Source organism: Myxocyprinus asiaticus, chromosome 2 (genome assembly GCF_019703515.2).
Source record: "Myxocyprinus asiaticus isolate MX2 ecotype Aquarium Trade chromosome 2, UBuf_Myxa_2, whole genome shotgun sequence".
Classification (NCBI taxonomy): domain Eukaryota; kingdom Metazoa; phylum Chordata; class Actinopteri; order Cypriniformes; family Catostomidae; genus Myxocyprinus; species Myxocyprinus asiaticus.
This window is the reverse complement of record NC_059345.1, coordinates 32,190,210-32,217,149: the sequence shown is the minus strand read 5'-3', so window position 1 is coordinate 32,217,149 and position 26,940 is coordinate 32,190,210. Positions and strand designations below refer to the sequence as shown.

Below are 26,940 nucleotides of genomic sequence, written 5' to 3'. Positions count from 1 at the left end.
GCTTAAGTATTTTTTGTCATGCACTACTTTCACTTTTACCTCAGTCAGTTTTCATAAAGGTATCTTTACTTTTAAGTATGATGATTGGATACTTAAAGTTGGGCAATACTGATCCCATTTGCTCTCCTCGTAACAATTGAGATAATAAGGATAAGTTTTATTTTATTTATTTTTTTTACGGGCTGAGGGGTATCTATTATTGCTAAGTTTTTCATATGAAGGATTATGAAACAAGAATGTTTCAGCACACTAATTCACAACTTTCAGAGTGGAAAATATTCAAATAGATGGTATGGAAATCCTTGGATAAGCTAAGATTTGAAATGTAAAGCAGGGAACATGGGAGATCGACCCGCTCCCTAATGCTCACTGCAAGCTCCACCACTCAGACAAATTTTTTAATTCTTGGTGCAGGGAGAGAATCCGCGGATCTGGCTCGTTTTCTGAAATCAGACCTAGTCAAATGGGACCACTGGTCCAACACTACCTAGCAGCACATAGCGTTAAGGTAAGTCCATAGGGAATTAGCATGCTGGTGCAATATTAGTTCCTTTAGAGCACCCATCGAAATGCTACCTTACAGGGCAGGTCATAGACATGCAGATAAGATGTACTCCTGGTCAAGTCTGAAGTATTTAGGTGAGAAGTAATTCCTGATGAGAATAATGACAATCTCCACGTTCGGAATGCTCTGCATGTTGTTCGCCTTTCAACATAAAAGGTGTGTTGTCATAGGGCAAAGAGAGGCCAAGAGCTGAGTGAAAACAATGCAGCTTTCATTCAAATATATTCAAACCAAGATGCAGTAACACCACAATATCCCATCGCATGATGGCAGGCAATTGTATTCTGATTGCACAGAAATCATCTGAAAGGCACAGAAAGTGTGTGTAATTATGGTTACATATGGTATGTGTGCATCTAATGAAGGTTGTTTCATAGGCTCTGGAGAACCTTTTGCTACAGCACAGGGATAAATGCTAGGTATTGAGAGAAGATGAGGTATTCAAACAAGGGCTTAATCATCCCCTTCCTGCTCCTGGTACTGTCTTTTATTCTTATAATATTGTATTTTATTTTTTTCTCATATTCATTTGCACTCCAAATTACATTGTTGTTGGACTTTGTCCCCTACTTAACGGTTCAGTGGGTCAATGAACAGGCTAAACTTATGGAGCATTGATGTTGATGAGTCAGCTCCTGGTGACCTCCCTCTTATTGTGAGGACAACTAACGGCTGCCTATTGCGTTGCCATGGTATCCACACCACAGCATGGCTACAGCCTTATCCTGGGGGTGAAAATGTTCTAAAGTTTGACAGTGAAATGAAAAATGGCACATAATCCAGAGGCTGGATTTGATTATTAGCGTGGACATCCTCTTGGAGTTGATATTCTACCGTGTTGTTCTAACCAATAGAAGTCATTAAGTTTTAGCCCATTTTTGAGAAACTCAGTTGACTGAGTCATAAAGGACTCGTGTTGATTAGGTAAGCCCTGGTGTCAGAAACCAAGGACAAATGTCCATCCCTTAATGACAAGCTGAAATTTGTGAGGGTTTAACAATAAACATTACCTGTTCTCTTGCAAGGAGAGGAGGAATGTACCAGAAAGAGAGGGAATGTGTTGATGCAAACATTCTTTTGTCTCTCTCTCTATATACTTCTTTCTCTCACTCTCTCTCTCCCTCCTTTACCAAATATAGCTGTAGAATAATGAAAACAATATCCAGTTTATATCTGAAAGTTAGTGAGACACCCACTCTCATTTGCAGCGAGAGCAAATGACCCTGGAGATGAGTCATAACATCACTTTAAGGCTGTTTTATTCTCTCCTCACAAACACAGTGAAATCCAGCATGGCTCCGGCGCCCAGGTATCCTTGTGAGAACCATGCAGCTGCAGAGCTCCAAGCCTCACAGTTCTTCCCCTCAATGCCCTTCCAAATCAAGCCTCTCTTTGAACATTTTCATTGAAAGGCAGCATATTACCCATGGGGAGTGAGATGAAGAGCCAATGAGAGACTAGCACAGCTCCTCTACCTGAGTAGATATTAGGCCTCCGCCAGAAAGTGTGTGTGTGTGTGTGTGTATTTTGTCAAATAATTAGCTAAGAAACCGACAAATATGATTGTAAAATTTCAAACAAAGTAAAAGGAAATTGCATGAATGAAATTATTTTGATGGTTCAAGTCATTTAGACTTGACAATTTTAAAGTTCTATAAAACCAGTGATGTTCTACATCAAAAATCAGAATCACAATCAGAAAGAGCTTTATTGTCAAATATGCTTACAGATACAAGAAATTTGTCTTCAATGACAAAAGCTCTCAGTACTCACAAAAATATTATAATAAACTAAATAATAAACTAATAAACTAAAATAATAAACTAATTATAGGTAATGTATAGAGATAGGCTATTTAAACGTGTAAAAGAGGTTGTAATGTGCAGACAGGTACGTATACATGTAGTTTGAATAAATACAATTGAATTTACATATATGAAAAACATACCTTATCTCATTCCTATCTAATGACAAATGTTGTTAAGAGAGAAGTCGTTAGAATATGAAACCTTTAAACCTATAGATAGTATTTATAGTAGTAGATAGGTAGTATTTGCTATTTATATTTTAATTTGGGTTGCAACAGTTTTTTATACTATCACTGAACACCTGTAGATCTACACATTCATGCAATTATCTAATCAGCCAATCGCATGGCAGCAGTGTAATGTATAAAATCATGCAGATATGGGTCAGGAGCTTCAGATAATTTTCACATCAACCATCAGAATGGGGAAAAATGTGATCTCAGTGATTTCTTTGAGTATTTCTGTAACTGCTGATCTCCTGGGATTTTCATACACAACAGTCTCTAGACTTCAATCAGAATGGTGCCAAAAACAAAAAAACAGACGGAAATGCCTTGTTAATGAAAGCGGTCAATGGAGAATGGCCAGACTTGTTTGAGCTGGTAACTCAGATAACCACTCTGTACAATTGTAGTGAGCAGAATAGCATCTCAGAATGCTCAAGTCGAATCTTGAGGCAGATGGGCTACAACAGTAGAAGACCACTTCGGGCACTTTATTAGAACCTTAGGGTTCTCAGTGAATGTATTTAGCTTTATGTTTGTGTACACACATAATTCTACTCCATGTCATATGACTGACATGAGTGATATTCATACTATATGGGTACAATCTGTCAGACCACTCCCAACTATACAGCCCCAAGCTAAAGAGCTAAAGTGTTAACAGTCTCTGTCTTATCAGACTACATCAACTTTGCTTAGTTTAAAAGAAGAAAAGAACTGGAGGCAGGTACAGGGGGCTGTTTGTAATTGGACCTGGTTTCTAGGAGTCTAAGAGGATTTCGATGCAGTAATATTATATGTCGGTCCCAGCTTGAGTCAGACAAAGGTGCGCAGCCAACCGCCAGAGCAGAGCATGTCATCTAAATAGAGCAGGCTTCTTTTTGCAGTTTATTACATCCAACTGCTTTGTGTTGGTTGAGTTTAGCTGGGAGGTGGCACAAAGGAGGCAGTTTGTTCATCCTCGACAAGCATGCTTTTATTTGCGGCAGCTCTTTGATGTATAGAGAGAGAAGCATTTGGAGTACGATATCCCTAACAGATCAACAGGGAAGAAATCCCTCTCTTTTAGTACTGTCTTTAACAATTCCCAGCCTTTCAGCAACTGCCGCTTTTATTCACTATAATGGCCTTACTTTAGACCATTGAGTGAGCTGTTTATTCTTATAGTGTCATGGGGAGAGCAGCATGTGTGTCTGTGTGTGTTTGATTGTATGCATGCCAAATGTGAGAGAGGATAGACATGTTGGAAATTGCCATACAGTGTAACAGAACCAAGTGGCATCGCGCCAAGTGCACACATGTTTGCTCAGTGTCAAAACTGACTTGAAGGCACACCTGTTATTTAAAAAAGAGGTAGAAATAACAAGCCTAGTCAACAATGTGGCTAATATGCCCTCACCAAGATATCTACTCTTAAAGGTACATTGCCAATGATGACGTAACAAAATGTGCTCTCCGAAAATTTGCATTATGATACATTGCAAATGATGTGTTGCTGTGACACCATTTAAACGTGAACAAAAACAATAGTTTAGCGGTTAATGAATGTGAGGACACAGGTCTTTGCCTCACTTTTGTTTTAAGTAATTAATCATAAAGTTCTGTGAAGTCCTGTCACTAACACCCGTCATCAAATGAAAATGTCAAATGACAGATTATTATTTTGGAGTATTAATTATTTGCAATTTGTTCATTTGTCTTTCACACTGTCACATCTTAATGAAATAAAAAGTCAAGAAACTTTTTACAACTGCCAAGATTACCACCACAACAGGCCAAATTCTGACTCAAATTGGCCTCTGACTCACCGGATGAATTCAAATTATGAAAAGAGCAAGTGCATATGCACAGCTTTCATGTCTCAGACTTTATAAAAATAACAGCTTTGATGTCTTGGTACCTAATGATGTCAACCGATTACTGTAATTGTTTAAAGTTTGCCCTATTTGTCCTTTTTTCAAATACTTTTGTCAGGAGGACTATAAAGCATTGTTGTTTATGGCTGCATGAACAGCTCAATATTAGATGTCTATGTACTCCAAGATGCAAATAGACAATGCCTCACTGCTGCTGGCCCTAACCTTTACTATTGAAGGCATGCAAATAGGACTAGTCAAATAAACTGTGCCGCATAACCTATGGGTGGGGGTAAACATACTGTAGGTTGTAGTCGTTGTCCTTTTTGCCTTATACTGATATCGTGACGTGACAACTGTGCAGTATGTTTAATATGTAAATGTGTTGGACTGAATGGAGTGGACATGATGTTCATGACAAAATTAGCCACAATACTTCTGCTCTTTTGTGACTTAAGCAAGCTATATAAATAATGCACATATTTTGTGAATATTTTTTATGTTTGGAAGTGCATATAAGAGCATTTTTTTTAATAGAAGACATACAGTATACTTGCACAACAGTGTTGTGTAAGTTCATGAGTTATAAATGAATAGGCTGTATTACAACATAGCATTGCTCGGTTAATTTCCATAACTTAGTACACTGACAGCTATCATGTATTGTGTGAGGATTAGTGTGTGTATATGTGTGTGCATGAAAGTGTGTGCTTATGTGTGTATATCTGTATATGCATGAAAGCATTCAAACATGCTTGTCTCTCTGAGTACAAATATGATGACTTAATCTCTCACATTTGATATTTGTCAATTGTTCTACCAAATGAATGCTAATGCAGGGTATAAAGACACCCCTTTGTAATGAACAGGTTTGGGTATTCCAGGGAAAACTAATCTTAATGTTATACTAATGACATTTTAGAGAATTCTGTGCTTCCAACATTATTGCAACATATGCAGCAATTAATGGCCAAATGTTCACAAGAGCAAACACAAGAGCATCAATGAGATCAGGCTGATGTTGGGCAATAGGGCTCGTAGTCAGCATTTCGGTTCATCTCGGTGGAGTTCATGTCTGGGCTTTGTGCAAACCAGTCAATTTCTTCAAAGCCAGTCCAGACTCAGTAAATAATTTCTTTATGGACCTTGCTTTATGCATTGGGTTATTGTCATGCTGGAATAGAAAATGTCCCTCCCAAAACTGCTGCAGTAAAGAGGAAAGCACACAATTCTCTAGAATGTCATTGTAAGGGGTAGCATTAAAATTTGTCCTCACAGAAAGAAGTTGCATAACCAGACTTGTTAATTTAAAGGGGCTGTCCACATACTTTTAGCCAGGTAGTGCATCTCTGAAGGACAGAAAGAATGATAATTGAGAGCTAGAGAGTTCTACTTTACACCAGTCATGTAACACAACGTAATATAATAACACAATAGAAAAATTGCCACATGAGTGGCAAGGATACTGAGAAAATGTCAGGAACAATTTTAAACCCAGCATTAATAGCAGAGCTATTAATAGCAGGCGCTTATTGAGTCTAATTAGATGCACAACTTACATAATTTCAGTAGTACACCCAAATGACAATAGTCATATCATACTGTTCATGTGTTGTACTTGCTATAGTTTACTTCCATGTTGTTTCTTCATCAAATAGCAATGTAAAATGTAAATCAAGTCAATCACTGACACATCAGTGCCACCTTGAGTAAGAAATAACATGTAAATACATATTAGTATTTGTACACGTATATGGAGTTTATTGTTGCACAGAAAATCAATGTGATATAGTATTTATTTGAATGAATATGAATAGAGTACTCATTTCTCTTGCTATAAGAAATAGATAGATAATAGAAAGAAAAAAACAACAACAACACTCTACTCTTACATATCTAGGGTCTCTAATGACCCTACTGACCTGTTTCAGTGACGTCACTTTTTCCCCGCTGCTGCCATATTTGTTACCATCAGCAGGAGGAAACAATGGCGGTGAATGGAAATGACCCGTAAAACGATCTCAAGAAAAACTTCAAAAAATGCTTTTTATCTTTGTAATTTCCCAGGAAAGGTGTATACAGGTCTAAGGTCAGCACAAATGTTGCCAAATTTGACTTTCACAGACATTAAATATATTTTATCCACGATTTACCTCCATATGCCGGCGAGTCTGATGTGTGACTGGCGAGTGCTCACGCATACCAGTACATCACCGTGAATATCTCTCATTTAGAAGTTACAAATGTTTTATTTTGTGTTGTTTTCTGTTCTGATTTGGTCACAATATAACAATATAACAAAACGTCTGTATGATATAAGAGCTGCTTTTAACTCATAAAGAATACACAGAAAGTAACTGAGGCATATTGGTGAATAAGCCAAATATGTTTACATGGTGGTGTGAATAAAGTCTTTGCTTCATGATCTTAAGGTGTGTTGTTTATTGACTGATATTAGTATATACACATTAAATGTGTACTAAATATTCACATTATAGTGCTTTTTATTTATTACAATGTAAAACTTTATTGAAAGAAAATTTACATTTTGGCTCTGGTAATTAAACAGCAGTATCACCTTTTCAAGATTTATAAATAGAAACAAAATTCCAACAGTGCAGCACATTGAAGGTATATGGAATATTGGTCATAAACATGGCGGCGCGGTCATACAGTGATGTCACATGAAACATGGTCAATACACTTTTGGTCTTATAAAACTTTATATTTTTTATTTTATTGCAATTTTGGCCTGTGTGTGTGTATGCATGTGTTACACTATTTATAAGAGAGAAATACTAAAGAGGTGTGGGCACAACTCCAAAAACTGGATGAGGAACATGGGGTGGAAAAAAGTCCTGGGTCACTAAAGACTTGAGGTATGTGTTTAAGGGTTAATACAATTACTTTCCTTTCCACCTTAAAGAATTAAATGAATTAATATTGCTATCTGACAATGAGTCATTTCTTGATATGCAAGATGTGGTGGAGATAATGCACATATGTGACCTGCTCAATCATTTTGAGTCACTTTGACTCAGAAACACATTTTAATTTTTAGGCACTTAATTAAAAAGGCAAGTCTCAGCCAAAATGTATGATTATATCTCACAACATTTGGAGTAGAAACATAATGATATCATTAGAAAGCTGAGGCATTCCTTTTCACAACTCAAAATGTTTTTCTGTTTCAACGTGACCCAAAATTATGGAGCAGTTCACATATTCAAAAGCATAAATCTAATAATTCACAAAGCATAACATGTGACAAAAACTTTATCTAAAAAAAAAGATCATTGACTGAAGTACATCGAAGTCACTCAGACATTTTACTCAGATTGTAGTCATCACAAGATTGACATCATAAGTTTTATGATGTCTCACTGTATGATGTCTCATTATAATATACAGATCCACCTCCTTGTGTGATTCAGTCATTGGCACTTTACTGACATAAAGAGGTAGGATTTGCTATTGGAGGATACCAGTGTGAGTACAAATTCAAAGATCTTTAACCACTAGGTAACATCACTAACACATGTTGTTGCACACAGCATGTAAGATAACATAAGTGGGGAGGTAACACACACACACTTGTTTAAATGTGTCCTTTTTCCCTGTCTACATGAAAAAATTATATTTCTGTATATTGCATATGAATGTACCTGAATGTTAGTCATTCTAATTGTTTTCTATATCAGAGTTAATGAGGATGATTGAGAGCAATTGAGAGCAGAGTGGAGGAACAATAGATATCCCCTCAGCCATTCAAGAGATGGGATCCATCCTTCCACCAACACGTGCACCCACCCACTGCTGAGGGTTATTTTTACTGCCAGGTACCATGTAAGTTGTGACGTACAGGCCCCATTACTGATATTTATGGAACACAAATTGAAACAGAGAAATGATATGGCATTCCCCGAGGACCCATCCACTCTTAATAGTGGTCGGTAAATGGAGTGAAGAAGGGGGCTCAAAAATGCTGATGGTGCAGTTCTTTTGGCTGCCATACACTTCAGTTCTCATAATGATTTTGGAGACTGGGCAAAGCCCAAATGTAATTAGAAATGACAAACAAGCAAGCTCAGGTGGCCTGCATAAAGACAACAACACAAACCAGGTGTTCATAGAAAATACAATGTAGTAAGAAATTAACATTTTTATTAAGGGGTGATATTTACTCCTGAAATTGATTTTCATGGACATTTTACCTTTATAAAGGGCATGTTATTCTAACATACTGTATAACACACAGTGCGCTATTCATTTATGCCAAACACTTCAATTGACATTGACAAATGGCATTTTTGCCCCGAGCCCTGGTTAATTTCTGACCCTGATAAAAATAAAAATAATTTTTTTTTTATTTTTATTTATTTATTTTTTTTTAGAGAAACATACTATAAAGTTTTAGGCTTGTACAGAATTGAAAGAGAATTCCATTCTGATTTTCTCCAAAAAATGTTGAACAGAAAACAACATCCGCTGAAATAGAACTTATAATTCTGACCCAAGAAACTCATGAATAGCTCAAGTAATAGTTCACTCAAAAATTAAACTACTGTCATCATTTACTTATCCTCATGTTGTTAACCCTTGTGCTGTTATTTTTCACACAAAAGGAGATATTCCACAAAAGGAGAAATTTTTAAGAATCTACATGCTCCTCTTTTCCACACAACGACAGCTCATAGTGACTGCAGCTAGCAAAAAAACAAAAAAAAAACAAAAATAAAATAAAAAAATAAAATATCATAAATGTAGTCAGACTTCAAAGAAATTGACATAGTGCACAAGTCATATGGCCTATTTTTATAGGCATAGTTCACCCCATGGAACACCTAAAGGAGATGTTAGGCAGAATGTTAGCCTCAGTCACCATTCACTTCCATTATATGGAAAAAATGCAAAGTGAATGGTGACTGAGGCTAACATTCTCCCTAACATCTCCTTTTGTATTCCACAGAAGAAAGAAAGTCAAAAGGGTTTGGAACAACATGAGGGTGAGTGAATGACTAGCACACTCTCATGACGAAACGTCATTGTGGCGACTTTGCCTGCACCACCAAAACATCACCATTGGTACATGTTTTAAATATCTCTCTGGTGCCGTATTATACACATTTCAGAGCTTTCCATTACTTTGCCTAAGGGAACATTTTAAAATTAAATGATCTGAAAATTCTGTCATCATTTACTCTTTGCATTATTATTTAATTTTTATTTTGTTTGCCTGCTGGTGAAGGAAGTACAACCTATGCTAGGCCTTTTTCACAAAGGAGTCAATGTGGGTCTCCCACTTCAGGTTCTGTGAGATCGTAGTACCCAGGAACCTGAATGACTCCACTGCTCGCAGTGCTGTTCAGAATGGTGAGGGGGGTCAATGTTGGGGTGTTCCTCCTAAAGTCCACAATCGTCTCCACTGTTTTGATCGTGTTCAGCTCCAGGTTGTTTTGACTGCACCAGACAGCCAGCTGTTCAACCTCCCTTCTGTATACAGACTCATCATCATCTTGGATGAGGCCGATGACAGTAGTGTCATCTGCAACTTCAGGAGCTTGACAGAGGGGTCGTTGGTGGTGCAGTCATTGGTATACAGGGAGAAGAGTAGTGGGGAGAGCACACATCCCTGGGGAGTACCAGTGCTGATTGTACATGTGCTGGAAGTGAATTTCCCCAGTCTCACTAGCTGCTGCCAGTCCGTCAGAAAGCTGGTGATCCACTGACAGATAGACATGGGAACAGAGAGTTGGTGTAATTTATTCTGGAGTTTAGCTGGGATGATGGTGCTAAAAGCCAAACTGAAGTCCACAAAAAGGATCCTTGCATATGTCCCTGGTCTGTCCAGATGTTGCAGGATATGATGCAATCCCATGTTGACTGCATCATCCATAGACCTGTTTGCTCGGTAAGCAAATTGAAGGGGATCTAGAAAGGGTCCAGTGATGTCCTTCAGGTGAGCCAACACCAGTCTCTCAAATGATTTCATGATCAAAGATGTCAGAGTGACAGGAATGTAGTCATTAAGTCCTGTGATTTTGGGTTTCTTTTTTTTCTTTTTTTAGTATTTTTTTCTTATTTTCTAGTAAATTATCTAATCATCCAACAAGAAAAAATCACTTGAAAAGAAGAATGACAAGACATTAAGTCAAAACTAAATTTTGTGAGGTTTATGCTTAAAATAATAATAATAATAAATAAAAAACTATTTGCCAATGCAGAGTCAGAAAATTAAATTTGTTTTCCCTTTGAATTTTTTTTCTTAACCAATTGGCAAATAGTTTTTCTTTATTTTATTTTATTTATTTTTTTTTGTCATAAACATTTTTATTGATTCCATCTACAAAAACCAATAAACACAACATAAAATAAGGAGTCAATTATATAAATTAAACCCCCTCCACCCGACACAAACACGCATTACATATATAAAAATATATACTTTCAAAAAACAAGAGTGCACATACACATCAAACAAAAAATTAAAAATCAAAAATCAAAAATCAAAAATCCCTCTCCACTGCCCCTCCCCGAGAACCCTCCAAAAAATCAAAAAATCCACCCCACTTCCTATTAAACAAATCCCACTTTCCCAGCCTTCTATAGATCACTTCCTCAAATGTCGCAACCTCGCTTATCTCCCCACACCACTTCCAAAACCAGGGTGCCCCAGCCGTCTTCCACCCCCTGGGAATTATTCGCCTGGCCACCATAACTCCGGCCAGGACCCAACCTCTCAAATGGCTATCCCCAAAATGAATGACATCCCCATCACCCAAAATGCAGAGTCTGGGGCAAAATGAAAACCGTGTGTCCAACACATCACACATAAATCCCTGAATCTTCAACCAAAATTCCTGTATTTTAACACATCCCCAAAAAACATGGGTTGTGTCCCCGTCTTCTGACTGGCATCGCCAGCAGGTGGGTGTGTCTTTAAGACCAAGTCTATACTATCTAGAGGGTGTCCAATATAATCAATTCAAAATCTTAAATTGCATCAGATGCACCCTTGAATCTCTAGATGTAGACTTGACATTTTTTTGAATCTTAGCCCACACTCCCTCCTCCAATACCAAATTTAAATCTCTCTCCCATAATCTCTTGAGAGAAGTTGAAGCTCAATCCCCCAGACTCTGAATTAACAGGGAGCAATATACTGATGCCTCATGACCTTTTCCAAAAGCAGTAATCACCACTTCTAGAGTATCTGCCCTTTTAGGGGGGTGTATGCTACTCCCAAAAATAGTACAGAGCAGGTGGCGCAGCTGTAAGTACCTGAAGAACTGAGATCTAGGAATCCTGAAATATTGGACCAAATTTTCAAACGATCTCGACCCACCAGTCTCATATACGTATGTAACCGAGTGTATTAACACCCCTCACAATCCACTCCAACCAGCAGAAAGGGGAATCACCAATACGCAACTTTCGGTTTAGCCATATGCTCAAGGCAACATTTAAATAAATGTCTGAATTAAACACTCTGGACACTTTTGTCCATAGCGCGTGCAGATGCGAGATGATGGGGTGTGACTTAACTTCTCCAATTAGTTTAATAGAAAGGCTTTGTAATATTTAATTTTTCATGATGGCGCCGCTGATGGCTGCCTCGGTGTGGAGCTCCTCAGTTCTTTTGTTGTTTTTGTTTGTTTGTCCTGTGTTTAGTAATCTTTTTCCAGTCAGTTTTAACAGAGACGAACTGCTGAACATTCAACAATATATACCAGACAATCTTTTCCCGGTTTTTGAATATTCAGATGTTTTGCTAGACATTTTAGTTGGAGGCGCAGCTCTGCTGTTCAAGAGACGCAGGTGAGTAAGACGAGCCGGTGCGCTGGTCAAACTCCGTCGGCACGGATTTCGAACAGTGCTGCCGAGTATTCACTTAGCGAATCTCCGCTCTTTTCCTAACAAAACAGACAAACTACATCTCCTCACCCGCACAAACAAGGACTTTTCAAACTCTGCTGCCTTGTGCTTCACAGAAACCTGGCTGAGTGAAGCCATTCCGGAGAGCGCGTTACATCTGCCAGGCTTTCAGCTGTTCAGAGCAGATCGCATCATGGAGTTAACGGGGAAAACGAGAGGTGGTGGAACATGCTTTTATATCAATGAAAGTTGGTGTACAGATGTAACAACGTTAAAGAGGATGTGCTGTCCTAATTTGGAAGTGCTCTTTATTAACTGTAAGCCTTTCTACTCGCCGCGGGAGTTTTCCTCGTTTATTCTGGTGAGTGTGTATATCGCACCAAACGCGTGTTTGAACACAGCGCTGCAACAGCTGGCTGATCAAATCACAGACACGGAACAACAATACCCGGACTCAGTTATTATTATTCTTGGGGATTTTAACAAAGCAAATCTCACACATGAACTGCCCAAATACAAACAGCACATCACATGCCCCTCCAGAGACAGGAACATACTGGATCATTGTTACACAACAATAAAGGATGCATTTCGCTCTGTCCCTAGAGCAGCTTTGGGACTCTTTGATCACTGTCTGGTTCATCTTCTTCCAACCTACAGACAGAAATTAAAATCAACCAAGCCAGTAGTAAGGACTATAAAGAGATGGACCAATGAAGCAGAGCGGGAGCTACAAGCCTGCTTCGATTGCAGGGATTGGAGTGTTTTTGAGGCTGCAGCCACAGACCTGGATGAGCTCACAGATACTGTTACATCATATATCAGTTTCTGTGAGGATATGTGCATTCCTACTAGGACTTATTTAAAGTTCAACAATGACAAACCGGGTTTACAGCAGAGCTCAGGCAGCTTTGTCAGGCCAAAAAGGAAAACGAGTTTTCAGCTAACGACCCTGCATCAGTGTGGAGTTGCATGAAACAACTCACAAATTACAGGACTCCTACCCCCAACCCTGTAGGGAACCAACAACTGGCTGACGACCTGAATATGTTCTACTGCAGATTTGAAAGGCCCAATCTCACACCCCACACCCACTCTGACCTTCCCTTCACACAAACACCAACACCTCCTGCAACCCCCCTCCTCCCCCCTCCTGCTACTCAACCTGCACTTAAGATCTGTGAAGATGATGTGAGCCGCATCTTTCGGAAACAAAAGACGATGAAGGCTTCAGGACCAGATGGCGTCTCACCAGCGTGTCTTCGATCCTGTGCTAACCAGCTGGCCCCCATCTTCACACAGATCTTCAATAGATCACTGGAGCAGTGTGAAGTCCCATGTTGCTTCAAACGCTCAATCATTATTCCTGTCCCAAAGAAACCAAAAATCACAGGACTTAATGACTACAGACCTGTCGCCCTGATGTCTGTGGTCATGAAATCATTTGAGAGACTGGTGTTGGACCCTTTCTAGATCCCCTTCAATTTGCTTATCGAGCAAACAGGTCTGTGGATGATGCAGTCAACAAAGGATTCCATCATATCCTGCAACATCTGGACAGACCAGGGACATATGCAAGGATCCTTTTTGTGGACTTCAGTTCGGCTTTCAACATCATCATCCCAGCTATACTCCAGAATAAATTACACCAACTCTCTGTTCCCATGTCTATCTGTAAGTGGATTACCAGCTTTCTGACAGACAGGCAGCAGCTTGTAAGACAGGGGAAACTCACTTATAGCACCTGTACAATCAGCACTGGTACCCCCCAGGGATGTGTGCTCTCCCCACTACTCTTCTCCCTCTATACCAATGACTGCATCGCCAAGGACCCCTCTGTCAAGCTCCTGAAGTTTGCAGATGACACCACTATCATCGGCCTCATCCGAGATGTCGATGAGTCTGCATACAGAAGGGAGGTTGAACAGCTGGCTCACTGGTGCAGTCAAGACAACCTTGAGCTGAACACACTCAAAACGGTGGAGATGATTGTGGACTTTAGGAGAAACACCCCAACACTGACCCCCCTCACCATTCTAAACAGCACTGTGGCAGCAGTGGAGTCATTCAGGTTCCTGGGCACTACCATCTCACAGGACCTGAAGTGGGAGACCCACATTGACTCCTTTGTTAAAAAGGCCCAGCAGAGGTTGTACTTCCTTCGCCAGCAGGCAAACAAAATAAAAATTAAATAATAATGCAAAGAGTAAATGATGACAGAATTTTCAGATCATTTAATTTTAAAATGTTCCCTTAGGCAAAGTAATGGAAAGCTCTGAAATGTGTATAATACGGCACCAGAGAGATATTTAAAATATGTACCAATGGTGATGTTTTGGTGGTGCAGGCAAAGTCGCCCCAATGACGTTTCGTCATGAGAGTGTGCTAGTCATTCACTCACCCTCATGTTGCTCCAAACCCATTTGACTTTCTTTCTTCTGTGGAATACAAAAGGAGATGTTAGGGAGAATGTTAGCCTCAGTCACCATTCACTTTGCATTTTTTCCATATAATGGAAGTGAATGGTGACTGAGGCTAACATTCTGCCTAACATCTCCTTTAGGTGTTCTGAAAAAGGCCCAGCAGAGGCTGTACTTCCTTCGCCAGCTGAGGAAGTTCAACCTGCCACAGGCGCTGCTGATACAGTTTTACTCAGCAGTCATTGCATCTGTCCTCTGCACTTAAATAACTTTCTGGTTTGGTTCGGCTACAAAATCAGACATCAGAAGACAGTTCGGACTGCTGAGAGGATTATTGGTTGCCCCCTGCCCCCCTTCATGAACTATACACTTCCTGAGTGAGGAAAAAGGCAGGAAAAATCACTCTGGACCCCATTCACCCTGCCCACTACCTTTTTGAATTGTTGCCTTCTGGCTTACGCTTCAGAGCACTGAGCTCCAGAACCGTCAGGCACAGGAACAGTTTTTTCCCTCAGGCTATCCATCTCATGAACAGTTAAATTTCCCCATTGAGCAATAACTATGGGCAATACACAGATTAGTCTTTCTTATATTTATCCAACACATCCAACCTCTTCTGCCATTTCATTCCTCTGAAAAAAAAAAACAACAACAAAAAAACATTTGCACTATACATAACAGATTTGTATTTGCACTGTACATAACAGATTGGCACTACCCATGTGTATGTGTGTAGGTATGTATGTATGTGTGTGTCTGTACGTATGTGTATAATTATTTTTTATTTTTTATTTTTTATTATTATCTATGTCTTGCTGCTGTTTTTGTATTGTTTTTGTATTGTTGTACACTGGAAGCTCCTGTCACCAAGACAAACTCCTTGTATGTGTAAGCATACTTGACAATAAAGCTGATTCTGAATAGCAAAATAGGGGCAATAACTTCCTGTTCAATTCCAAACCAGGGAGGGGATCTCTAAGGTGGAAGTGACCAATGAGCTAAATGTCTGAGACCGAATGCATAATAATAAAACAAAATCTTGGGTAGGCCTAGCCCACCTTTGTCAATCGGCCTATGTAACTTGTTGAAATGTAACCTTTCCATTCCAAATGAAGGACTTCGCTATACTATCAAATTACTTGAAATAAGAGAGGGGGACATCTACAGGGAGAGATTGTAGTAGGTAGTTGAATTTTGGAATACAATTCACTTTAATTACATTAACCTTCCCAATCATCGATAAATGTAATGAAGCCCACCTGCCCACATCACTCGAAAACCTTTTTATTAAAGGGTCAAAATTAACTCTGACTAAATGACATAATTTTTCTGGGAATAAAATGCCCAAATACTTAATGCCCTGTTTGGGCCATTGAAAGGTGCCCGGTTGAAAAGCCGTTACTGGGCAGTACGCAGTCAGAGCTAATGCTTCGGATTTAGACCAATTAACTCTGTATCCCGAAAATTTAGAAAAGGAATTAATAATTCTGTGGAGGCAAGGCATAGATCTAGTGGGGTCGGAGACGAATAATAAAATATAATCTGCGTAAATGAAAAGCTTATGCGCCACACCTCCCGCCGTCACCCCTGGAAAATCATCCTCCTTTCTTATCGCGGCTGCTAATGGTTCCAGGGCAAGACAGAACAATAATGTGGAAAGAGGGCAACCCTGCTGAGTGCCCCTATTCAGAGTAAAATGATCTGAAATTAATCCATTTGTTTGTAGCGCTGCTACAGGGTGTCTATAAAGTAACTTAATCCAACCAATAAAAGTATTTCCGAACCCATATATTTCCAAAATCTTAAAAAGATAATCCCATTCTACCATATCAAACGCTTTTTCGGCATCAAGTGAGATGGCAGCGAGAAGTCTGATCATTCGCCAATGACCACATGATATTAATGAGACGCCTAATGTTGTCAGAAGAGCTGCGGCCCCAAATAAACCCCACCTGATCTATATGTATAAAAGATGTCTTAACTTTACTTAATCGGTTAGCCAGAATTTTTGCCAAAATGTTTACATCTAGCTGGATCAGGGAAACTGGATGGTAACTTTTACACTCGCTTGGATCTTTGTCCTTATTAAGAATCAGACTGATCCGGGCTTGTGTCATGGTTGGCGGAAGCTTTCCATTCTTTAATGTTTCCCTATAAACTTCTAACAAAAGTGGAGCCAATTATGTAGTATAAGATCTAAAAAAACTAAGCGGCAAAGCCATCTGGCCCTGGAGCCTTGCCTGTAGGCAAGACCTTAATTACCTCGCCAAGCTCTTCCAAGTTTACCTCAGAATCAAGAGAATTTTTTTGCTCAGTCGTCAGTTTAGGGAGTTCTAATGGTACCACAAAATTTCTAATATCTTCATCAGTAGACGAAGATGTGGAACTATAAAAATCAAGATAGAACTCTTTAAAGGCATTATTAATATCAATGGATGAAGTAAAAATTTTACCACCAGCAGATTTCACTGAGGGAATGGTAGAAAAAGACTCTCTCTGCTTTATATATCTAGCCAAAAGCTTCCCTGCTTTGTCCCGACTCAAAGTATGACTGTCTTGCCCTGAATAACCAAAACTCCACCTTCCGTGACAAAATTGTATTATATCTGTATTTCAAATGAGTCAATTCTCTGAGGCCATCAGACGACATTCAGCGCTTCAGTTCTGCCTTGACACTTTTAATATTCCCTTCCAGTTCCACAAGTTCTCGTGCTTTGGATTCTTTGGTGAATGAGGCATACTGTATGATCCAGCCCCTAAGAACCACCCTAAGTGCCTCCCAAGCCATGCCCACAGAGGATACTGAGGACCAGTTGGTCTCCATATAAACATTGATTTCAGTCTTTAACATTTGTTGGAAATCAGGATTTTGCAAAAGGGATACATTAAAGCGCCAACTATATGATTTCTTTTTCTCCATATGCGGCAACACCTCTAAACTCACCAGGGCATGATCTGAGACTAAGATGTTTCCAATTGAGCAATCAACAACAGATGAAATGAGGGACTTCTGTTCTAGAATAAATCTCATGGACTGATGAAAAAAATGTATAGTCCCTACCAGATGGGTTCAAAAGTCTCCAAATATCTGCAAGACCAAGATTTTTACACATCCTGTGAAGCATCACTGTTGCTCTAGGTGGCTTACACACTTTTGCTTCACTATGATCAAGGACTGAGTTCATCAAAAGATTAAAGTCTCCTCCCAATATTATATCAAGCGGCTTGCAACACCCCTTCAAGATTTATAAAAAAGCCCTGATCATCAGTGTTAGGTGCGTAAATATTAGCCAAAATCAACCTTTGCCCCTGAATTTCTCCTAAAACAATAATGACTCTTCCTAATTTATCATTAATCTGTTTGAATTGTAGATGTTTACTTATTAGTGTAATGACTCCCCTACTCTTACTTGAGCCAGCACTAAAAAAAAAAAAAATGTCTACCCCATATCTTCCCAAATTTTTCAGCTTCCTGCGGGGAAAGATGCATTTCTTGAAGAAATACTATTTCATATTTCTTACTCTTAAGAAAAGAAATAACTTCCTTCTTTTTATGGGGTGCCCCAACCCATTCACATTCCATGTGGAGAGAGATAACCTACTCATTTGACATATTGATATAATAAAAAATAAAAAAATTGTGTGTCAAAAACAAGATTATACAGACCACATTCCCCATTACTGCAACAATCAAACCCCGAACTTCCCCCCGAACAAAACAAACAGAAAAAAGAAAAACATGCGCATTAACCCCGCGCACGACAGTGCCAACCGGCGTCAATCCCTCTAAACTCAAACAGTCCATGTACGCCTACGAGAGCCCACGTGACAACTTTGCCATCAGATTGCTCAAGTCCAGTGCTTCTGCACAAATTTTGTGAGGCAAAATTACATAACAGAAAATACTTTGTAAATCAGACCCCAGCCAACAGGCAGAATAAACACAAAGAACATGTAGATTAATTCACAGAACTGTCTCGAAGGTGTGTTCCTCCACAAAACAAATTCCAGCTCATATAAAGCCGTTCAGTTTCCTCAGACAGACAAACAATTGTTCAGTGAGCTGGCTGTTATGAGTGCAGCAGATGATGAAATATTTCTAATGTCCCTTAAAAATACTCCACAACAGGAGGCATAAGCACAAAGAACGAACAGATTCATCCACAACTGTCCCGAAGCAGTGTTATTCCACAAAACAAGCTCCAGCCGCTATGCAGAACCAGCACAAAAAAAAAAAAAAAAACAGGCATCCCGGTTCCTCGGATGACCACGAGCTAAACTCACTCGGAGGCCGCGCAAAATAAATAAATAAATAAATAAATACACCATGACTTACTCAGCCCATCAACTTTATAAAAGACGTCCTTTATGTGAGCATGTCGATATTTTGCGGTCATCCATAGTGTCCATTCTCAATCTGGCCGGGAACTTCCGTGTAAAAACGGTCTTATGTCAATGCAAAAGTTTCTTAAAGGAAGTGTCATTCCACACAACAAACTCCAGCCGCTAGGCGGAGCCAACGCAAAAAGAAACAAAAATGGTGCACAGCTTCCTCAGACAACTGAGTCACTGAACAGCGAATCAGTCCGCTAATTTAAGAAACATCAAATGGCTTACTCACTCCAATGTATTTATAAAGGAGAGTGCCTGTTTTGGACATGTAAATACTTTGCTGCCATCCTCTGTGTCTGTTCTCAGTTTGGCCAGAAACATCAGTGCAAAAGCGATCTTCCGTTGATATAAGAGTTTCTTACATTCCTTGAATCGATCGCGTTTCTCTCTTGTCGAATTCGCAAAGCCCGGGAAAAAGAAAATATTGTGATTCTTCCAAGAAAGCTTTCCTTTGCTCCTTGCCTTGCGCAACACGAGATCTTTATTGGATGATCTCAGATATTTGGCAGAATTGATCGGGGCCTGTCTCCCTCAGCTGATCTCCGAGCCGGGACTCTGTGAGCTCGCTCGATTTCCAGTTTATGGCCTGTTATGTCGAGCAGACTCGGGAAAAGCTCATCAAAGGAATTTCACCATATCTCTGCCTTTTTCGTGCTCAGGAATTCCAACAATCCGTATGTTATTCCTTCGGTTCATATTTTCGAAATATTCCAGTTTTTCCAAAATGTGTTCCAAGTCTGTTCTAGACACGGGCGGATTAGTGGATAATTCCCTTTCCGATGACTCCAGATAATCGATTCGTTTCACAACATCTTCCATTCTTGTGACCAACTCAGAAAATTTTGTTTCCATCGCCGTAATGGATCGATGTATTACAGCGAGATCCTCCAAGTCAGCAACAACCTTCGTCAGCATCACCGAGATGTTGGACAGTTGACGCTGAATTTCTTCTCCCGACGTGCCTTCCAAATTGAGTCCCCGGCTCGCAGGGACGCCAGAGGCCTCAGCTTGAACTCGTAAGTGTCTTTTAATGTCTGAGGATTTTTACTTGTTTGCCATGTTTACCTCAAAGAGCTAGTATGTAACTGGGTGTATCGAATCTCACCAGATTATAACATGAAAATAATTTTAAAACTAGCAAAGTGCGCAGAGCTTGCAATCACATGTCTGCTTCTCTCATGCTGTCACGTGTCCCCACGATTTTGGGTTTCTTTGGGACAGGAATGATGATGGAGTGTTTGAAGCAGCATGGAACTTCACACTGCTCCAGTGATCTATTGAAGATCAGTGTGAAGATGGGGGCCAGCTGGTTAGCACAGGATTTTAGACAAGTGGATGAAACACTGCCTGGTCCCTATGCTTTCCTTGTCTTTTGTTTCCAGAAGACACAGCACACCTCCTCTCCACAGATCTTAAGTGCAGGTTGAGTAGCAGGAGGGGGGAGGAGGGGGGTTGCAGGAGGTGTTGATGTTTGTGTGAAGTGAAGGTCAGAGCAGGTGTGGGGTGAGACTGGGCCTTTCAAATCCACAAATTGTGACTGTACTTGTATCTGCTTGTTACATCTTTTATATTGTTGAGAAGTGGTTAGGTTAAAGCGTAGAGTTGTGGTTTAGTGCTCAAAAATATCTATATAATAGTGTAATGTAACTAAAATTATTGTGATTAAATGTAACTGTCTGTAATATGTTTATAATTGGTTAGGTTTAAGAATGGGTTTGGGTTAGGGCACTGGTTCCCAAATTGTTTTCTTTGAAGCCTTCCCTTCTTACATATAAGAAAGTCCTTTTTGAAGCTTGACAGCCATGGTCACTATGCACTGTTGTTTTTTGAAAAAGAGAAACATGTACATTTTTCAAAATGTCTCCTTTTTTGCTTCAGTGAAAAAAATAACAGCACATGATGGAAATAATGCCAGAATTTTCATTTTTGAGAGAAGTATTCCTTTAAAATAAACCACCAGTGGCAGTCCGTCAGAGGAGGCAAGGGAGGCTTTGCCTCTTCAAAAATGTATACAAAATTAACGTAACAACTAAAATGATCAAAAATAATTGATTTAATCAATGTACCAATGTGCCTAACTTACATGCATATTAGGTAAAAGATGTATTTTTATTATTTTCATTTCATAGGTGGTAGCCGAGGTGAGTTTTAACCAATCAGAAAAGATTTTCTCATTATGCAGTGTCATTTTCTTCTTTCAAAAATGTGTCTGAAAAAGGCAATAGGAAGAAAAATAAAATGTGTCTCCTTCAACATAAATAACCAATCACTGTCAGAAGTAACCTTTTTAAGCCAATTTGTTTTCGGTATCAGTTTGGTGTGTCACCAAGACTTCTTATGTTTAACACAACAGATGAAGACTTTAAAGTTTAGCCACAATATCAAAGTAGTCCAAATTATTAGAGGATCTCAAAAAAGCGAAAGACTGAATGACAGGGCCATATATAAAGTTGCCACAATGAAGGAGCAGAGGATAGTGCTCATCTACACATAGGTTATCAGATGTTAGAACCAACTGCAAACATTTGTTGGTTTTATCAATATTAAATTATATATCCTTCCCGGAGTATTCCCTCACGGATCACTGATTTAGTAAAAATGCAAAAGAAAAGTACATTCTTTTGAGGTCCTATTAAGACAAATCATAAGGACATGCTTTTATTGTAAAAAAAAATAAAAATAATAATAAATAAACAAAAAAATAAAAAATAATTAATTACACAACAAATCTGTGTTATTACCATGTTATTACCATGTTATGACTATGTTATAAGTTATTAACAGCTACTAGAGTTCCTTATTTCTTTTCCAATATCTTTTATTTGTTTTTATCTATGTATTGTTTGTATTCAATTCAGTATTAATGGTGGTGTTGCTTAAATGTGAAATAAATGTCTGTGTTTCAGGTGCTTGAGTTTAGAGGCAAACCAAAACAATGGGGTCGGACGAGAACTGGAAGGATGAGTGTAGTCTTAGTTAGGAGAAGGTGGAGGTGGTCTAACTGACCTATAGTTTGAGGTTCTGGGTATCTCAGTTTAGGACGTATGGAGGAGGGCAGAAGTGGTGCAGAGGGCCGAGTGTGAGTCATCCAGGGAGCCTGTGAAAATTGTGGGAGCATGGAAAGAACGGAGGAGAGGACAGGACATTGTGGAGTGATGAAGTGATGCAGCTATGAGAAAAAGGAGAGGAAGTGACGACAGGTTAATCTAAAAAGGCTCCGGATGCTGTTTAAAAATGTAATGGGTCATCAATGTTGTGTCCTTAGTCCTGGCCATGACCTTTCACATCTTTTATACTTTTCAAACAATAAGACAGTATTTTACCAACTTCAAGGCCCCTTTCCCTAAGCAACACAGTCCTCCTTCGACCGTCATGGCAGTCTTCATTTGAAAAACCTATACACTAAAATCTCTACCAAAGAGACTATTTAGCCCGAGACAGAGCACTTTTATTAAAATGAATGGGAGAAATTGGAACACCCAATATGGTTTTAGAGGCAAAAGATTTGTGTGTGTGTGTGTGTGTGTGGTGTGTGTGTGTGTGTGTGTGTGTGTGTGTGTGTGATCTGAGCTAAAGAAGCACAATTTATGATACCATTGTTGTCAGATTTAACTGCTGGTTTGAAATATATTGACTGTAATCTTGACAAACTGTTTTTGGAGATTTCAGTCTTTTGTCATTCAAGTGAATAGGAGCTGTACTTATATGCCACTTGTATACATGGATAATAGTTACACTGAAGCTTTCCCAAGATGCCCGCCCAGTGGACTGACTTGCCTTGAAAGGGTCTTGGATTATACTCACCAACACTCACTACAGTGTTGAGCGATTTACTCTTTAAGAAATTTCTCCAATAATATCCATACTCATTAGTGTATCCTGACAGTGTATTGTTGATCTTCATCTGATCATTAAGAACTATGCCTTACTCTGCAGTGCATCAAGACCTGCAAGTGCAAAAACAGTAACACAGAGAAAAATGTGTGGCAGAAAACAGAATAGAAATTAATCCATCAAATGTGCCAAAAAATAAATAAATAAATAAAAAATAAATAAATAAAAACTCAAAGCATGTAATGTAACGTGGAAGGTATTGCTGTTTTTTTTCAAAGGGGGTTGCTTCAAAGACATGGCTATGTGTTAAGAGAATAACTTCATCTCATCGTAATTAATTGAAAGTTCAAAAAAGTAAGTTTCTTTTTTTAAAATGTTTTTAATTTATTTTTTTGGAAGCAAACCGAAAGACAAGAGACCGAACCAGCATCTTTACATTCAGTTCTTGTCCATATATGAGGGTATTCATTTCCAGTTATATTCTGTCATAACTTACTTCTTACTAACAGATTAGATATGTAGTTGTATACTGCTGTTTGTTATGTTTATAGTTACTTACAGTGCACATAGCATCTGAATACAGGGCATTGTATATAAACGGGCAAATGAATGTGCGTTGTTTAGAAACTTGTATATTATTATAAACTTGTTGAATCAAAAGAGCAGCTTAGACTTATACAGTCATAGAAAACAATGTGTGTTACAAAACTAATTGCAAATTAAGTTTATGTGAGCATGGCTGTGGTCAGGTGTCTGTCCACTGGTCTTTTTCTCTTTTGAACACTTTTTGACGATTTTCTTTCCTCCTGTTCATCTGTGTGCGCGCGCGCGCGCGCGTGCGTGCCTGCGTGCGTGCCTGCGTTTCCTAAGCATACTGTTTACTATTGCTCTGAGTTATATATAAAATACATTTCTTTTACAACTCCCTCCAGCTCGAGCGAATCTTGGCTCATATGTGGGTAACCTATTACTCATGTTACTTTCCAGCACATTTGTAGGACACATGCAAGCATAGCGCCTCGTCACTGCATAACAATTAGATGTCTGAGTGTTCACCGCGCAACTGATGGAATTTTACTGATAACAGACAACGTTCCTACTTGGATTTCGTGACTACGATTTCATTCTTTATGCCAAGATACTGTCATTTTTAAAGTTGACAGCGTGCCTCAAGACTGACGAGGATTCACCTTTTCTCTTGTTCGATAGTACATACATAACGAAGCTAAAAGTGTATTGCACAGATGTAAGTATGGTACTTGCAATCATTTTCCTCTGTTAGGTTTTCAATGCTAGCTTTGCTGCAGCAACAAGTCTCCCGAGAACTTAGTGCTACTTGGCAGAAAATGAGATTGTGGAATTTGATCTTACCTGACTAAGGTCTCCTTCAGCTGAGAAAACGTTCAGATTGAAAATGTCGTGAACTGTACCGGCTTCGTTTACTGATGACATATTACGCTCAATGAATCATAAAGTGCCCACTGATATATTGGACGCGTAACTTTTCTTATGGACATTCATGTTTCACTCAACGTCTAGGAGTGACATTTGCTGTAGTTACTGGTCAGTTCAGTTCCCACCTAAACTTGACGCCTTCGCCCATTTCAATCACGTAAGAGCACTAACAGAGATTCTCTCTGAGCGAGGGCATTGCGTAAATCTGTAAAGGGTTTTTCGGTAAATCGCGACTGGTTGCTATTTGTCCTTTCGGCACAGTCACCCAAGGTGTTACAGAGTTTAAGCACGCGGATATTGCAAAGGGTTATTAGATTCATAAGTCACCCAAGTGGTGGGCGATCTTCTGAGCACAGCAGAAGTTCTCATATGATGACTTCAAACAAGACACATTACCTACCAGCATCTGTTGGAGTGTGTGGATATTAAGACACTTCTATCTCCAGGACAGCATAGCGGAAATATGGTAAGTAGTATGGAAATATTATACTTAACGGAATAATTACTCCAAATGCCATGGCTTGTGTTTACACTGGTAATGAAAAGAATATATTTTGATATCCGACATATACGAGTGGTCTCGTGCTTATGGACCCTTACGCTGAAGGCTACTTAAATGAGCGTTCAGTGTTGCTAACAAGAATGTAAAACTTTGTAATTGTGCTGTTTTCTGTGATTCGTAGATGGAGAAAAAAATCTGAGCAAAGCAAACGCAGGCACACATATAGCCGTAGAGAATATACATTAATTGGGGTTTTGTTTTTCTTGCGCTCTGTGCCAAACAGCACTTTGATGCCAGTCGGGCTTTTAGCTATTCTTTATACTGAATATGATTGTTTCCAAGTCAGTGAAAAAGCAACATGTGTACCCATGTCCATCTGCCATGCAGGACTAAAGCAGAGCACCAGTACGCTTCACGGAGCGAAACCTCTTACTGTGTGATTTGGGGACATGTTCCAAGCCTTTTAGGGGGACTACTCTTTAGAGGGTTATGACTGACTTTTCAAATAAACGATTTTTTTGTTAAGAAAAGGACCAGCCAACATGTGATCAAATATTAACAGGACGGGTTTGGCAGGGATATATTCACGTGACAAGGCGTGGGGAAGGAATAGAGTAATGCAATATCAAGTGGCACTTAACGAAAGTATAGATTTTTGCCTTAAAGTAACCTTAGCTGTGCTATGATTTCAGCACTTCGGACAGAGGCACCTGAGTCGTTGATCGCTGCGGACTAACACGGAGTGGACATCGCCTTCTGTGTTTTGCAGTTCTTTTGCCAAAGCTAGGGAATTGTTTCACTTTTTTTCCTTCTTTCTTCGCTTTCGGTTGGAGACCAGTGAAAAAAAATCAAACAAACGCGAGGAAAAAGAACCAGTCAATAGTGGGGCTGCTTACTTGGCGCTTGGAGTTTTGTCGCCACTTAGAGCATGTGAAAGTTGAAATCTTAGAGCTGCTGTAGGGTGCACGTACTTTGCAAGCTCCACTTGGTGCACAGCGTTAACTTTGGGAAATGCAAGTGTTGGTCTCGGAGATCTAACCACTGATAGTGGTTGTCAGCTCTTTAAAAGGTAAGATCTGTTTGTGTTATTATCCACTTTGTAGCATCCATTCTTGGGGAAATGTCTGACTTTTATACAGGGACATCGTGTGTCTTCACCTGTTTTAAGTTTGATTTGTGGTTACCGTTGGAGAAAATGTTATGCTGCGAGGAACAGGCTTAGTGATGGTAGAGAGAGGACAGTGAGTCGTGAGGGAAATGATAAACTTGCGTTATAATTTTTTTTTTTTTTTTTTTTATTTTTTTTTTTGCATCTAGTCTACTTTACTCGAATGGTTTTACATTAGGGCTACTGCAGAAAAATCTAACGATGTCAAAGTTGTTTATTTACAAGCACAACTCCGTCACTCATTCATAGAAATGTAATAATGTATATATTTGCACGTCACACAATTCACCCTTTTATTATAGTGTGGTCCACATTTAACAATTAGGCTATTTTATATGTGCTGTAATTCATAGCGCCGAACAAAACATGTGCATGTAAGTGCGTAAACAGCTGACTTTCCGTCCTTACCTTAATCAAATGCTTTGCGGAATTCCTGTTGTCATAAATGCGCATTTGTTTCACAGTTTTTTTATTTGGTTGCAGAATAATGGAATAACAGATTACTTATTGTATGAGCGACAAATAAGATGGTTGCGATCTATCTATCTATCTATCTATCTATCTATCTATCTATCTATCTATCTATCTATACCTGTCATTATCATCTTCCTTTCTTATAAACTAAATGTTGTTTTCGTTAGTATGGCGGGATTATTTTTTCGTTGAATCGATCCTAACGTGTAACCGCGTCTGTAGCATCTCCGCACTTCGTCAACGTGGACATATTGCTAGTGTTTTTTTGTTTCTACTACGGACCGCTTCTCCGTTTCATTCATCCCGAGATTTCCACTCCTCTCCTCCAGCATCACCTGCTCAGCTCGCTCCCCGACGCACAGGTCTG

General features: G+C 39.2%; 1 protein-coding gene across 2 annotated transcripts in view; it reads left to right on the top strand.

Annotated features, from left to right (window-relative positions):
* The first annotated feature begins 420 nt into the window (after nt 1-420).
* The window catches only part of LOC127456718 (brain-derived neurotrophic factor-like), a 41,160-nt gene continuing 14,640 nt past the window's right edge, over nt 421-26,940 (top strand). Inside the window, exon 1 of one of the 2 annotated variants that reach the window (XM_051725244.1) lies at nt 421-508. In XM_051725244.1, coding sequence (XP_051581204.1) covers nt 464-508 — 45 coding nt within the window. In that variant the 5' untranslated portion in view covers nt 421-463. Of the gene's footprint in view, nt 509-24,824; nt 24,896-26,940 lie in introns of those variants that run through there. The other variant, XM_051725253.1, reaches the window with a different exon arrangement.